At 43.3% G+C, this 13,094-nt stretch overlaps 1 protein-coding gene across 10 annotated transcripts in view; it reads left to right on the top strand.

Moving 5' to 3' along the window:
* The window catches only part of DZIP1 (DAZ interacting zinc finger protein 1), a 54,311-nt gene that overhangs the window by 17,045 nt on the left and 24,172 nt on the right, over positions 1 to 13,094 (top strand). For all 10 annotated transcript variants that reach the window (XM_024755293.1, XM_024755294.1, XM_024755290.1 and 7 more), the window contains 4 exons: positions 1,743 to 1,880; positions 3,599 to 3,661; positions 11,391 to 11,531; positions 11,979 to 12,027. In XM_024755293.1, the coding sequence (XP_024611061.1) occupies positions 1,743 to 1,880; positions 3,599 to 3,661; positions 11,391 to 11,531; positions 11,979 to 12,027 (391 nt within the window). The remainder of the gene's footprint in view (positions 1 to 1,742; positions 1,881 to 3,598; positions 3,662 to 11,390; positions 11,532 to 11,978; positions 12,028 to 13,094) is intronic.

Here is a 13,094-nt window from a genome sequence, read left to right as displayed (position 1 = left end):
GCAACCATCATCACAGTCATTTTAGAACATTTCATCACCCAAAGAAGAAGCCTTGTACCCATTGGCACTCCCTCCCACCCCTGGCAACCACAGATCTACTTTCTGTCTCTATGCATCTGCCTGTTCTGGACATTTCATATAAATTAAATCATATAAAATGTGATCTTTTGTGAGTGGCTTCTTTTCACTTAGTGTAATGTTTTCAAGATTCATCCACATTGTAGTATGTATCAATATATTTTTTTAATTGCCAAATGATATTTCATTGTATGGATACACCATATTTTATTGATCCATTATTTGATGGACATTTGGGTTGTTTGCCCACTTTGGCTATAGAGCGTTTTAAAAATTATTATTAATAATAGACTTTATTTTTTGGAATAGTTTTAGGTTTACTGAGCAAATAGTACAGAAAGTTCCATATAAATACCCCTCTCCTAACCCTGTACACAGTTTTCCACATTACTAACGTCTTAAATTAGTATCATACATTTGTTACAATTAATGAGCCAATACTGGTACATTAGTATTAACTAAAGTCCATACTTCATTCAGATTTCTTTTGCTTTTACCTAACATCCTTTTTCTGCTCCAGGGTCCTATCCAGGATACCTAAGTACATTTAGTTGTCTTGTTTCTCTAGGCTCAGGCTTGTTTTTTTTTTTTTTTTTTTTTTAAATTTAATTTATTTATTTATGGCTGTGTTGGGTCTTCGTTTCTGTGTGAGGGCTTTCTCTAGTTGTGGCAAGCGGGGGCCACCCTTCATCGCGGTGCACAGACCTCTCACTATCGCGGCCTCTCCTGTTGGGGAGCACAGGCTCCAGACGCGCAGGCTCAGTAATTGTGGCTCACGGGCCCAGTCGCTCCACGGCATGTGGGATCTTCCCAGACGAGGGCTCGAACCCGTGTCCCCTGCATTGGCAGGCAGACTCTCAACCACTGCGCCACCAGGGAAGTCAGGCTTGTTTTTGATGACCTTGACAGTTTTAAGGTGTACTTTTCAGGTATATTGTAGGATGCCCCTCTGTTGGAATTTACCTGATATTCTTCTCATGGTTAGACAGGGTTTATGGGTTTTGGGGAAGAAGTCCTCAGAGATAAAGTACCATTTTCATCACGTCATTTCAAGGGTACATACCGTCTACATGGTTTATGAGTGTTGGTGTTGACCTTGATCACCTGGCTGAGGTAGTATTTGTCAGGTTTCTCCCCACCCCACTGCCCCCCATTCCATACTGTGCTTTTTGGAAGGAAGTCACCTTGTGCAGCCCAGACTTAAGCAGTAGGGGACAGTGCTCCCCCATCCTTTTGTTTTTGAAGTTAACATATTACCTTCTGAGGGTATTTACTGCCAGTAACTTTGGGAATAACCTACAAGCAAAGGGTAACATTAAAACCTTATGTCCCTAGTGGTCCCTGGAAGATGCTGGCCTCCTCACTAAATCATCCTGAGAATCAGCTGCACCCAGTTCCTCTGTTTCTGGCACTGTTGACTGCCCATTAAAGTTTTAAAGATCGATTATCTAAGATTAGAAAGTTTAGGTTTTCCTTTCCCTTTCTCTCCCAGTGCACGTTCTTTTGTTGGAGGTAATGAAACGGGAAAACCACTGGGAATGAGAAGCAGGAGAAGCACGGTGAACGTCCGGGAGGATAGTCAGGTGCTCCCCAATTTTGTTCTCTCTGTCAGTCGTATAAAAGTGTGAACATCTGTACCAGTGATTCTGAATTTTATTTTATAGCAATTGTCAGAAATCCAGAAGTCCAATATGCAGATCAAGTGTAACATAGGCACATTAAAAGATGCACATGAGCTTAAAGAAGAACGTCCTCAGCATCCCCAGGATTTCCAGAATGTGATGCAACTTCTTGACAGTCAGGTATGTAAAAGTGGGTGACTACTTCAGTAGAGGCCTGATCTTTCTCGGTGAGGTAATTTACAGTAAGCACCATCTACAAAAAAGTGCCTCTTTCAGTGACAATGAAGGTGACTAATTCTTTTTTCCTTATCTCCTAACACATGTGTAATTCAGAATAGGTGTTCATTCGATACTTACTGATTGACTAATAGATGTGGATACAGAACAGTTGGCAAAGTTGTTTAGTTTTTCCTTGACTAATATCTATTTGAATTGGTTCATATTACCTTAGTAGTTATTTTTCATGTTTCATTCAGATGTAGACCTACTTTCAAAAGGCATAGAAAGGCATATTGAAGCCCTGACATTTTAGAGCTTAAATATATGGCCGCCTTGGCAAACTGGTGGTCTTTTACACTTATCAAATAAATTACAGTCATTTGGAAGTGAACCTCAGTAATCAGTACAGCCTTCGTCCTGGCTGTTTTGGTCACACTGATTTAGGGGAACTGTTTTTTTTCTTAGCCAGGAAACATAGAGATTAAAGCTTATGAATTCAGGATTTTTTCAGAAAGCAATATTATGTCATTTTAAAAGGTAAATGTGTTTTTGAACATGGACTACTGCCACTGCTTCTTGTCTTGCCTCTCTCCCCTCAATCTACCTTTCGTGTTATAGCCAGGGTGATCATGTCACCATCCTGTCTAAAATCCTTCAATGGCTCCCCATCTTTCACAGAACAAAGTCTAGGACCCTTAACCAGCATTCAGAGTCCCTGGGCATCTGGTCCTGCCATCTCCCACCATTTCTTGCCTTTACCTTGACGCCCCAGTAGCCCCAAAGAGCTCCTGGTTCCCGGGACGAGGCAATCTGATTTTGCTTTTTCAGCTTTCTTTTTTATGCACCTTCCAGTTTTCAGGCCCTGACACTTATTCAGCTGGGATGGCATCTCTTCTGGAGAGTCCTCCAGGAGTTCTGGGTTATTGCACTGCCACAGTCCTCCAAGCTGGACCTGATCACGTGCACATTATGTGGGAATCCTCCATTGTATGTCCACTGTTCTTCCGGGCAGGGCAAGCAGGGCCTGTCTCTTAGTTCTCTCCCAGCCTGTCAGCAGCTGCCCAGCGAGGTGCCTGGTATGCGGTAGGGGACCAGGAATTGGGTCCTGAACTGAACTGTTGGCATTTGCTCCCAGCAGGCTGCTGTCTCACTAGTTGAAGGACCCAGTTATGAAATCCTCAGGTCCCACCTAAATTTCTTTTGTCTCCTTCCTGTGAGCTCTATCAGTTCAGAACCTATGGACCCAGAAACCTTGATGTTTCCTTTTAGCTTCTGAGGTTAACAAGCTAGCACCTGTTTTTTTTAATTAAGTTTTATTGGAACACAGCCATACTATTATGGACCGTTTCTGACTGTTCATTTACATATTACTTACGGCTTTTCTCCTACTTCTAGTAGTAGTGACTGAGTCATCTGGCCCCCAGAGTCTAATACATTTTCTGTTAGCCCCTTAACAGAAAATGTTTGCTGAACCTTGCCTCAGAGTATAAGATTAAAACCAAGTGCAAGTGTGTTTAAACATTTTTGACTGTATTTATTTACTTTTTTAAATGCCTGCTAAAATTTTACCAAATAGATGGTTGGGTTTCATAGGTACTCACTAAAAAGGAAGCTTCCGTTTTGAGTAGATGTCATTGTTACAGTTACACTAAATTACTCTTGTTTTACTAATTTTGTAGGAAAGCAAGTGGACAGCTCGAGTTCAGGCTCTTCATCAAGAACACAAGAAAGAGAAGAGCCGGGTAAGATTAAGAAACCAACGACCTATAAAAAGTGGGTCTTTCTGAAAAGAATATTTGCTTTTCCCTATAATAAAGGAAATATTTATCCACTTAAGACATTTGTGGAGAAATATATAACAGAAATTAAAATTACTCATCATTCCAATACCATAGATAACCAGTGTTACTGCTTTGTTATAATTTCTTTCAGTCTTTTTCCTATGCTGTAAATGTTGCGTTTCTATAAGTATAGCAACCCATGCATATAATATGTCTCACAGATTTTGAATTTTGCTTTATATCTATAACTTTATACATTTTTCATTTAATATATCATAAACAGTTTCCTATGTTTTAAAATATTATTCATAAGCATGATTTTTTTAATGGCTCCATGATGATCTTATGGCTGTATCATCAGTTATTTAATCATTTCTCCATTGTTGAATACATGTTTCTAATTTGTAAACAATACAGAGTGGCAGTCTAAATAAGTTTTGAATACAGGCGTACCTTGTTTTATTGCACTTTGCAGATAATTGCGTTTTTTACAAATTGAAGGTTTGTGGCAACCCTGCATTGTCAGATGATGCGTTTTTTAGCAATAAAGTTTTTTTTTAAATTTTTTATTTATTTTATTTTTGGCTGTGTTGGATCTTCGTTGCTGCGCGTGGGCTTTTCTCTGGTTGCGGTGAGCGGGGGCTACTCTTTGTTGCGATGTGCAGGCTTCTCATTGCGGTGGCTTCTCTTGTTGAGCACCGGCTCTAGGCACATGGGCTTCAGTAGTTGTGGCACACGGGCTCAGTAGTTGTGGCTCGCGGGCTCTAGCGTGTAGGCTCAGTAGTTGTGGTGCGTGGGCTTAGTTGCTCCGTGACATGTGGGATCTTCCCGGACCAGGGCTCAAACCCGTGTCCCCTGCATTGGCAGGTGGATTCTTAACTACTGAGCCACCAGGGAAGCCTGCAATAAAGTATTTTAAATTAAGACATACACATTGTTTATTTTAAGACATAACGCTATTGCACACTTAATAGACCACAGTGTAGTGTAAACATAACTTTTGTATGCACTAGGAAACCAAAAAATTCACGTGATTCGCTTTACTGCTGTGATCTGGAACTGAACACACAGTATCTCTGAGGTCTGCCTATAAAAAGAAGGATTGTTCACATTAAAGTCATTTTAATGAAAACAAAAATGAATTGTAACACCTATTCCTTTTCCGCTGAGTACATCAGAAATTTAAGTGTTAAAATGCTTTTTACAGGGCTTCCCTGGTGGCGCAGTGGTTGAGAGTCCGCCTGCCGATGCAGGGGACACAGGTTCGTGCCCCGGTTCGGGAAGATCCCACATGCCGCGAGGGCTGGGCCCGTGAGCCATGGCCGCTGAGCCTGCGTGTCCGGAGCCTGTGCTCCGCAACGGGAGAGGCTACAACAGTGAGAGGCCCGCGTCCCAAAAAAAAAAAAAAAAAAAAAGCTTTTACAATAGTGTAAAAAATGGAAAGTAGATTTATTTGAGATTTTAAGACAGGAAAACATCTGTTGATTTTTTCACTTTAAACTGTATGTGTTTTGTAGCCCACTTTGTATCCCCTTTTGGGCAAACAACCTAGACTGGGTGGCTTATAAACAACAGAAATGTATTTCTCATAGTTCTGGTGCTCCAGGAATTAGACAGAGAGCTTGTTAAAGGGGAGTAGTGTCTGGGATGTGTGTAGATATAACGCCCATGTTTCTTTCTCTAGTCTAAGCCACCCTTCTGAGCTCCAGACGAAGTAGCCAGCTCTGTACTGGACATCTCCACTGCTTCTTACATGTAACATGTCTAAAGTGAAGTTCTTGGATTTGTTCCCAGAGGTGTCTTGCTTTTGGCTGATGGCACCCTAGTCCACTCAGATGCACTCCCTCAGCCCCCAGTTCCAGGCTATTGGCAGGTCCTGCCGAGTATCTCATATCCATGTTCTTCTGGACATTTCTGTTGCTTCCATCCTCCGCTGAGCTCCCACCATTTCCAAGAGGGCCCAGTAACTGGCTTCCCAATTCCAACCTTTTGCTCGTGTAATCTGCTCTCTGCAGAGCAGCCGAAATAATCTGGCTGTCGGCCACCACTGTGGCCTCATCCTGAACCTCTCTCTGAACCGACTCTTTTTAGCTACGGTGGCCTTCTGGTAATTTGTAGAACGTGTGGCCTTTTTCTCCTTTTACACATGGTTTTCACTGCTGGGAGGTCCTTCCACTTTTTTTTTTTTGAATTTAATTTTTTTTGAATTGAATTGAATTTTTTTTTTATACAGCAGGTTCTTATTAGTCATCAATTTTATACACATCAGTGTGTACATGTCAATCCCAATCGCCCAATTCATCACACCACCACCCCCACCACCCCCCCGCCCCTTTCCCCGCTTGGTGTCCATACGTTTATTCTCTACATCTGTGTCTCAATTTCTGCCCTGCAAACCAGTTCATCTGTACCATTTTTTCTAGACGCCACATATATGCATTAATATATGATATTTCTTTTTCTCTTTCTGACTTACTTCAATCTGTATGACAGTCTCTAGGTCCATCCACATCTCTACAAATGACCCAGTTTCGTTCCTGTTTATGGCTGAGTAATATTCCATTGTATATATGTACCATATCTTCTTTATCCTTTCATCTGTTGATGGGCATTTAGGTTGCTTCCATGACCTGGCTATTGTAAATAGTGCTGCAATGAACATTGGGGTGCATGTATCTTTTTGAAGTATGGTTTTCTCAGGGTATATGCCCAGTGGTGGGATTGCTGGATCATATGGTAATTCTATTTTTAGTTTTTTAAGGAACCTCCATACTGTTTCCACTTGTTCTTTATGTGGCTGTCTCCTTCCCCTCTGATTTGGTTTTCTCTGCTGTGTAGCAAATTACCACAGATTTATTATCTCACAGTTTCCATGGGATAGGAGTCCAGGCACGGCTTGGCTGGGTTGTCTGCTCGGGATCTCACAAGCTGCATTCAAGGTGTCAGCTGCGCTGTGGTCTCATCTGGGGCTCCGGGGCCCCTCCCAAGCCCGTTCAGGTGATTGGTGATGTGCAGTTCCTTAGGGTTAGCCGTGGGTGTGAGACCCCTGGCTCCGCCATTCACAGGCTGGCTGTGACGTCTTCAAGGCTAGTAGGAGAGCATCTCTCCTGCCTTCATTCTCCTCCTTCAAGAGACCTGACGTCACCCCGAGACCACTCCATCCAGGGAGGTGGTCCCCGCCCCCCGTTATTATCCTCAGCGCTTCACAAGTGTAGCTCTCAACACTGTTTTAAATAGTTTGTTTACTTGTTTATTGTCTGTCTCTTCAACCAGATCACTAGCCCTGTGAGGGAAGGGCTCTGTTTACTCCTCCGTTGTATTCTCAGCATCCGATAACGTGTCTAAAATGTGGTTGGTGCTTATTAAATATTTGCTGAATTAATGCAGAAGGTCGATAGGTGGCCAACAAGGGGGTCACACAGCCTTTTTGTGTGTGGATGGGGAGATGCTGACTGTACAGTTCAGAAGAACAGGGTGGAAAGAGCTGTGTGTCGGTGTGACGTGATATTTGAAGCAGGTCCTCTTAACCTCAGGGCCTGCTTGTCTGCCTCGCTGCCTTACTCACCTTTCATGCTTTAGGCACTTAGCCAGGTGAGGAGGGGAATGGCCAGTGACAACTTAGAGGAGTTGCTTTTCTGTAAGAACGTTGAATCTTTCCTTCGAGGTGCTCTAAGGCAGTAGTTCCTAACCAGGGGCATCCTTCAGAAAGACCCGAGGCTCTTCCAAAATACAGGTGTCCAGCTCTCCCCACTGAAGGCCTGATTCAGTAGGTAAGTCTGGGACATGCAGAGTTTGGAAACAACAGTAAGAACACCAGCAAACCCCTGACGATTGTGCTTTGGATCCATGGTTTGAACCACGGCTCTTACAGTTTGAAGTTCTATTTTTATTCTTCAGGGTGTTTTTAGAGCATTGGGGTTTAGGGACAGAATTCAGGCTTCCTTATTAATAGGGGGTGATTTTAGTCCTCGTTCCTTTAAGCCTCTTGTGGGAATGTAAGTCACCTTCTGGCTGGAATACAGTGTACAGTATAAGTTGTAGAGGTTTACACTTGGCCACTGTGGGTGGTGATAGAGAGGAAGACCGACTGCCAGTGGTTTGGAGGAAGGAGAGGCCTGACCTGCTTGTGAGTGAGGCGCCTCACCCCACGTGCTGGGAGCGTGGAGTTTTTGTGCCACCGCCAGGCTACGCTGCTCCCTTGTCTGTTGGTTTTGCTTGTTCAGAAGCTGCTTGCTTCTTCCTTCATTTCTCTTAAACCCTAACAGAGAGGCAGGTTCAATAAGGTTTAGTAATCTGTGCCTGAGACCAAACTATTAATTATTCCACATGATTGGTGCCTCCTGTTCCTACAATGCACATATTGTATTTCTCTGTTTAAGGGAAGTTGCGTTTGCCAACTTTTTATTGCTTTACCTAGATTCTTGGCAGTCTTTTTTTGGTTTTGTTTTTAAATAACATTGGTAGGAGTTCAAAGGGAACCACAGATAAATGATGGCATGCCCTTTTCCACCCAACAGAAGACTCTTAGAGCTTGGGAGGTTGTAGAATGGTCACGCAGTGGAAGGAGAGGAGGATGGAGTAATGTGGCTGGTAGAGAAAAAGTGCAAAACTTGAAATGGTAGAAGGTCACAAGAAAGGGGCTCCAGGGCCACAGGCCTTTTGAAATAGTTTCTGGCTATCTCTTTCTTAGACTATCACATTTTCTGGTCAATTCTCAATTCCAGTATCAAAATGATGCCATCCCTTAGTTTTTCTTATGTACCCTTTCTGCTTGGGCCCTGGTCCCCATATTGCTGATTCTCAGCCTCCACCCAGAGCCCTGTACGTTTTTATTGGCTTTTCCTTCTGTTTTCCAACTCCAGATTTCCCAAACTGCTTTTGGGGGTACTCTTCCAGTAGTCTGTAAAAATGTGGGAAAGATTCCTGACAGTGTCCTCCTGGGGGCAGATTCTTAGCATCTACTGGGATATGTAGGGTTCTTTTTAGTCCTTACTCAGGAAACCCTTTTAACTTGGTTCAACCTATTGTTTGTCCGGCCTCATGTGAGCACAGAGCGCTTCAGAGGGAAGACCCTGCAGTGTATGGATTGAGAGCATTAACTTTTTGTTGTTATTTTATTGTTTTTCTGTACAATGTAAATGGATTATTTTTAGAGTAATTTTACGTTCACAGCAACGTTGAGGAGAAAATACACAGCGTTCCCAAATACCCCCTGCCCACCCCGTATGCACAGCCTTCTCCATTATCAACATCTTACACCAGAGTGGTACATTGGTTACAACTGATGAACCTACACTGACATGTCATTATCCCCCAAAGTCCACAGTTTACATTAGGGTTCCCTCTTGAGTTGTACATTCTATGGATTTTGACAAATGTATAGTGACATGCAGCCATCATTATGGTCTCATACAGGACACTGACCTAAAATTCCTCTGTGCTCTGCCTGTTCGTCCCTCCCTCCCTCCCTCCCTCCCCTCAACCCCTGATTCTTTTTACTGTCTCCATAATTTTGCCTTTTTCAGAATGTCATATAGTTGGAATCATACAGTATGCAGCCTTCTCAGATTGGCTTCTTTCACTTAACAGTATGCATTTAAGCTTCCTCCAAGTCTTTTCATGGTTCGGTAGGTCATTTCTTTATAATGTAGAATAACGTTCCATTGTTTGTATGGACCACAGCTTATTTATCTCTTCACCTGCTGAAGGACACCTTGGTTGCTTCCAGGTTTTGGCAATTATGAATAAAGCTGCTATAGACATCCGTGTGCGGTTTTCGTGTGGACATAGGTTTTTGGCTCCTTTGGGTAAATGCCAAGGAGTACAGTTGCTGGATCATTTGGTAAAAGTATGTTTAGTTTTGTAAGAAACTGCCAGACTGCCTTCCACACGGCTGTAGCGCTCTGCATTCCCACCAGCAATGGATGAGAGTTCTTGCTGCTCCACATCCCTTGTCAACATTTGATATTGGCAAGCTCTGGATTTTGGCCATTCTGATAGGTACATTTTTGTTACTTTTTGATTTCTTTCTTTCTCTCTCTTTTTTTTATTTGTGGTACGTGGGCCTCTCACTGCTGTGGCCTCTCCCGTTGCGGAGCACGGGCTCCGGACGTGCAGGCTCAGCGGCCATGGCTCACGGGCCCAGCCGCTCCGCGGCATGTGGGATCTTCCCGGACCGGGGCACGAACCCGTGTCCCCTGCATCAGCAGGCAGACTCTCAACCACTGCGCCACCAGGGAAGCCCTTTTTTTAAAAAATTTATTTATTTTTGGCTGTGTTGGGTCTTGGTTACTGCGCGCGGGCTTTCTCTAGTTGCACTGAGTGGGGGCTACCCTTCAATGTGGTGCCTGGGCTTCTCACTGCGGTGGCTTCTCTTGTTGCGGAGCACGGGGTCTAGGTGCACGGGCTTCAGTAGTTGTGGCTCGCTGGCTCTAGAGCACAAGCTCAGTAGTTTTGGCACACGGGCTTAGTTGCTCCACGGCATGTGGGATCTTCCCGGACCAGGGGTCCAGCCCGTGTCCCCTGCATTGGCAGGTGGATTCTCAACCACTGCACCACCAGGGAAGCCTGCAAGTACAATTCATGAATACGTTTCATGACATAGACTAAGTTTGAAAACGTTGACTTTGAAGACAGGAAAGTTCAAGTCTGGGCTCTTCCCACTCAAGTTGTCTGTGTTTGGGTCAGCTGCTTACCTCTCTAGACTTGAGTTTCCCCGTTTGAACAACGAGGTCAAAACTTGGATCCATGAGGCTGTGGTGTGGATTCAACAAGATGAAATGCCTAACGCAGGCTCTACACGTGTTGAGTGTCTGTTAAAAAAAACCTCGCCTATTAGGAAATGCTGCTCCAGGCACTCTCTGTGCTCCTCTCAGACACAGTTACCCCCCTTTATTTGACCTGCACATCCCTGTCTCTGTTTCTAGGCCGTAGGCTTGGAATGTGCTTTATGCCATTTACCAAGGGTATTTTCTCTTCTGTTTAAGCAACTTCCGAAGTTGTTTTAAGAATGTTTCCTTAAATTATTGAAAACAAATTCTTCTTGAATTCTTGTCCAGTATTTGATCTTCCCTGAGGTTAAGTCTCAAAAGATGAATCTGTGCATCTTTGGATCTGTTCTCTGCTTCTCTTCCTTCTGTTTCCTCCTCCCTCCCTCCCTTCCTTCCCCTTCCCCCTCTCCCTCCCTCCCTTCCTCTTTTCCTCTACCCCCAACACCCTCCACCTCCCATTTCTCAGTAAATATTTATTGAGAACCTGCTAAGAGCCAGAGACCATGCTAGTTGCTAGGCGTATAAAATAATTCAGGTGGGCTCTCCGGCCCAGGGAGTGCACTTTCCAGCTGGGATGATGCATGTGGATGTGTGAGAACAGTACTGCGTGGGGTTGGAGCTGCTCTGAGGGAGAAGGCTTGGTCCTTATCCTTGCTCGTCCCTGTGTGATTTCATGTAACGGCTCAGGTTCCCTCCACTGTTCACATCATCAGTGTTGGCTTTCTTGGGCCATGAGCTCCCTGGGAACAGAGATGAAGCCCCTTGTATGGCCAGGGCCTTCATACACGGTGATCAGAGAGTTATTCAGTGTGTAGATAACATAGGCCAGCAAGAAGGTACGGCATGTATATACAAACTGCCAAAAGAAGAAATTTACATGCAGTTTGCAGATGAATGCCTTTCTTCATTGGTTTTTCCAGCTCCTGTCACATATAGAGAAACTTCGAACCTCAATGATAGATGATCTAAATGCAAGTAATGTATTCTACAAGAAAAGGATAGAAGAGCTAGGGCAGAGGCTCCAGGAGCAGAAGGAGCTGATCATCACTCAGAGACAACAGGTATTTTGGAGTATATATTGGCACCATTTTTATGTAAACAGTGCAGTTTATCTAAGAACATGTGTTTTTATTTTGGAGCACTTGTAAGATGGATAAGATAAAGAAGATAGAATATTTTTTTCCCTGTGGTTGTTCGTATAAGTAAATAAAATCATTTTTAAAGGTATTTTAAAATACCGTAGAGCAATCAGATTTATTCAGTTAGAATTCAGAATAAATGTGAAGGTAGCTAAAATTTCTTTTGGTAATTCCTTACCAAAAGAAGCAGCTGAATCCAAATGCTGCTTTTATAAAACATTTGTCTCCATGTCATTAAAGTCCACATGTCCTGTGTCTTTGGAGGATTTAGTGAAAAGGTTCATTTACTGAGTACAGTATCTGTCCATTATCCAGTATGTCCCTGTCTAGTTCAAACATGGATCACTGAAAGACTATTCTTCTTTGCAGATTAAAGAGTTTACCAGTAAACCATTAAACAGTGTCAGTGAACCCAGAGGTAAGTGGACCAGGATCCCAGCGCTGGAGGCAAGGCGGGCCTCCCTAACCGTGTGCTGGACTTCAGAAGAATGTTGGGCCGCGATGGTTCATGAGTGCTAAGATGTGCTAAGTGGTGCTAACCACAACCCAGAGAATTGAAGACTTTTAAATACCTAAATTGTCATAGAATGCTCTCGTGTCCTTTTTATCAGAATATCGTCATGCACATGATACATGCTTAGTAACTGTACCTCTGGATGGATGTGCAATAAGACGCCTTATGATTAAAAGTACAGAGTCTGGGGGCAGACTGGGTTCAACTCCCATCTCTGGCACTATGTAGCTTTGTGAGCCTCTGCCCCGGTTTCCTCAGCTCTAAAGCTGGAATATTAGTAGTAATTACATCATAGGCTTGTTACAAGGATGAAATGGGAGAACATGTGTAAAGAGCACCTGTTAAACACTCATGAGTGTTGGCTATCGTTATTAATATTAAACTCTTAATTATCCTAAAGTGCAGTAGAGGCTTGCTGCATGATTCTGCATTGTGGTAGGCTGGGGTTAAGGGTTTGTTCTAAGTATAGTGGGGGCATATACAACCTACTGATGGTAGCAGTGATAGCCATCCATCTCCGTATCGTTCAAGAGCTAGTCTAGAAGCGGGGCTGGGAGCCAGAAGTGCAGGGTCTCCCAATACAGCGTAAAGCTTGCCTTTTGCCTGGTTTTCTTCCGAGTGATCCCAGTCTTGGTTCCTGTACATCTCAGGTTATTAAGGCATCTTTGTTTCCTTGAGGGATGCCAACTGGGGATTGATAATGGGTGTTATGAGCTGGGTTTCCTCCCTGTCTCTGGCGGCTATGGGAGATACAGGCATATCTCGGAAATATTGCAGGTTCAGTTCCAGACCACTGCAATTAAGCCAATAATCACAATTAAGTGAGTCACACAAATTTTTTTGGTTTCCCAGTGCATAATAAAAGTTATGTTTATACTATACTGTAGTCTATTAAGCATACAATAGCATTATGTCTAAAAAAATACAAATACATTAATTAAAAAATACTGTATTGCTAAAAATGCTAACCA

The sequence above is a fragment of the Neophocaena asiaeorientalis genome, unplaced genomic scaffold (genome assembly GCF_003031525.2).
Source record: "Neophocaena asiaeorientalis asiaeorientalis breed wild unplaced genomic scaffold, Neophocaena_asiaeorientalis_V1.1 scaffold141, whole genome shotgun sequence".
In the NCBI taxonomy this organism is placed as follows: Eukaryota; Metazoa; Chordata; class Mammalia; order Artiodactyla; family Phocoenidae; genus Neophocaena; species Neophocaena asiaeorientalis.
Note: the sequence above shows the minus strand (reverse complement) of the source record. Positions and strands in the feature narration are given on the sequence as shown.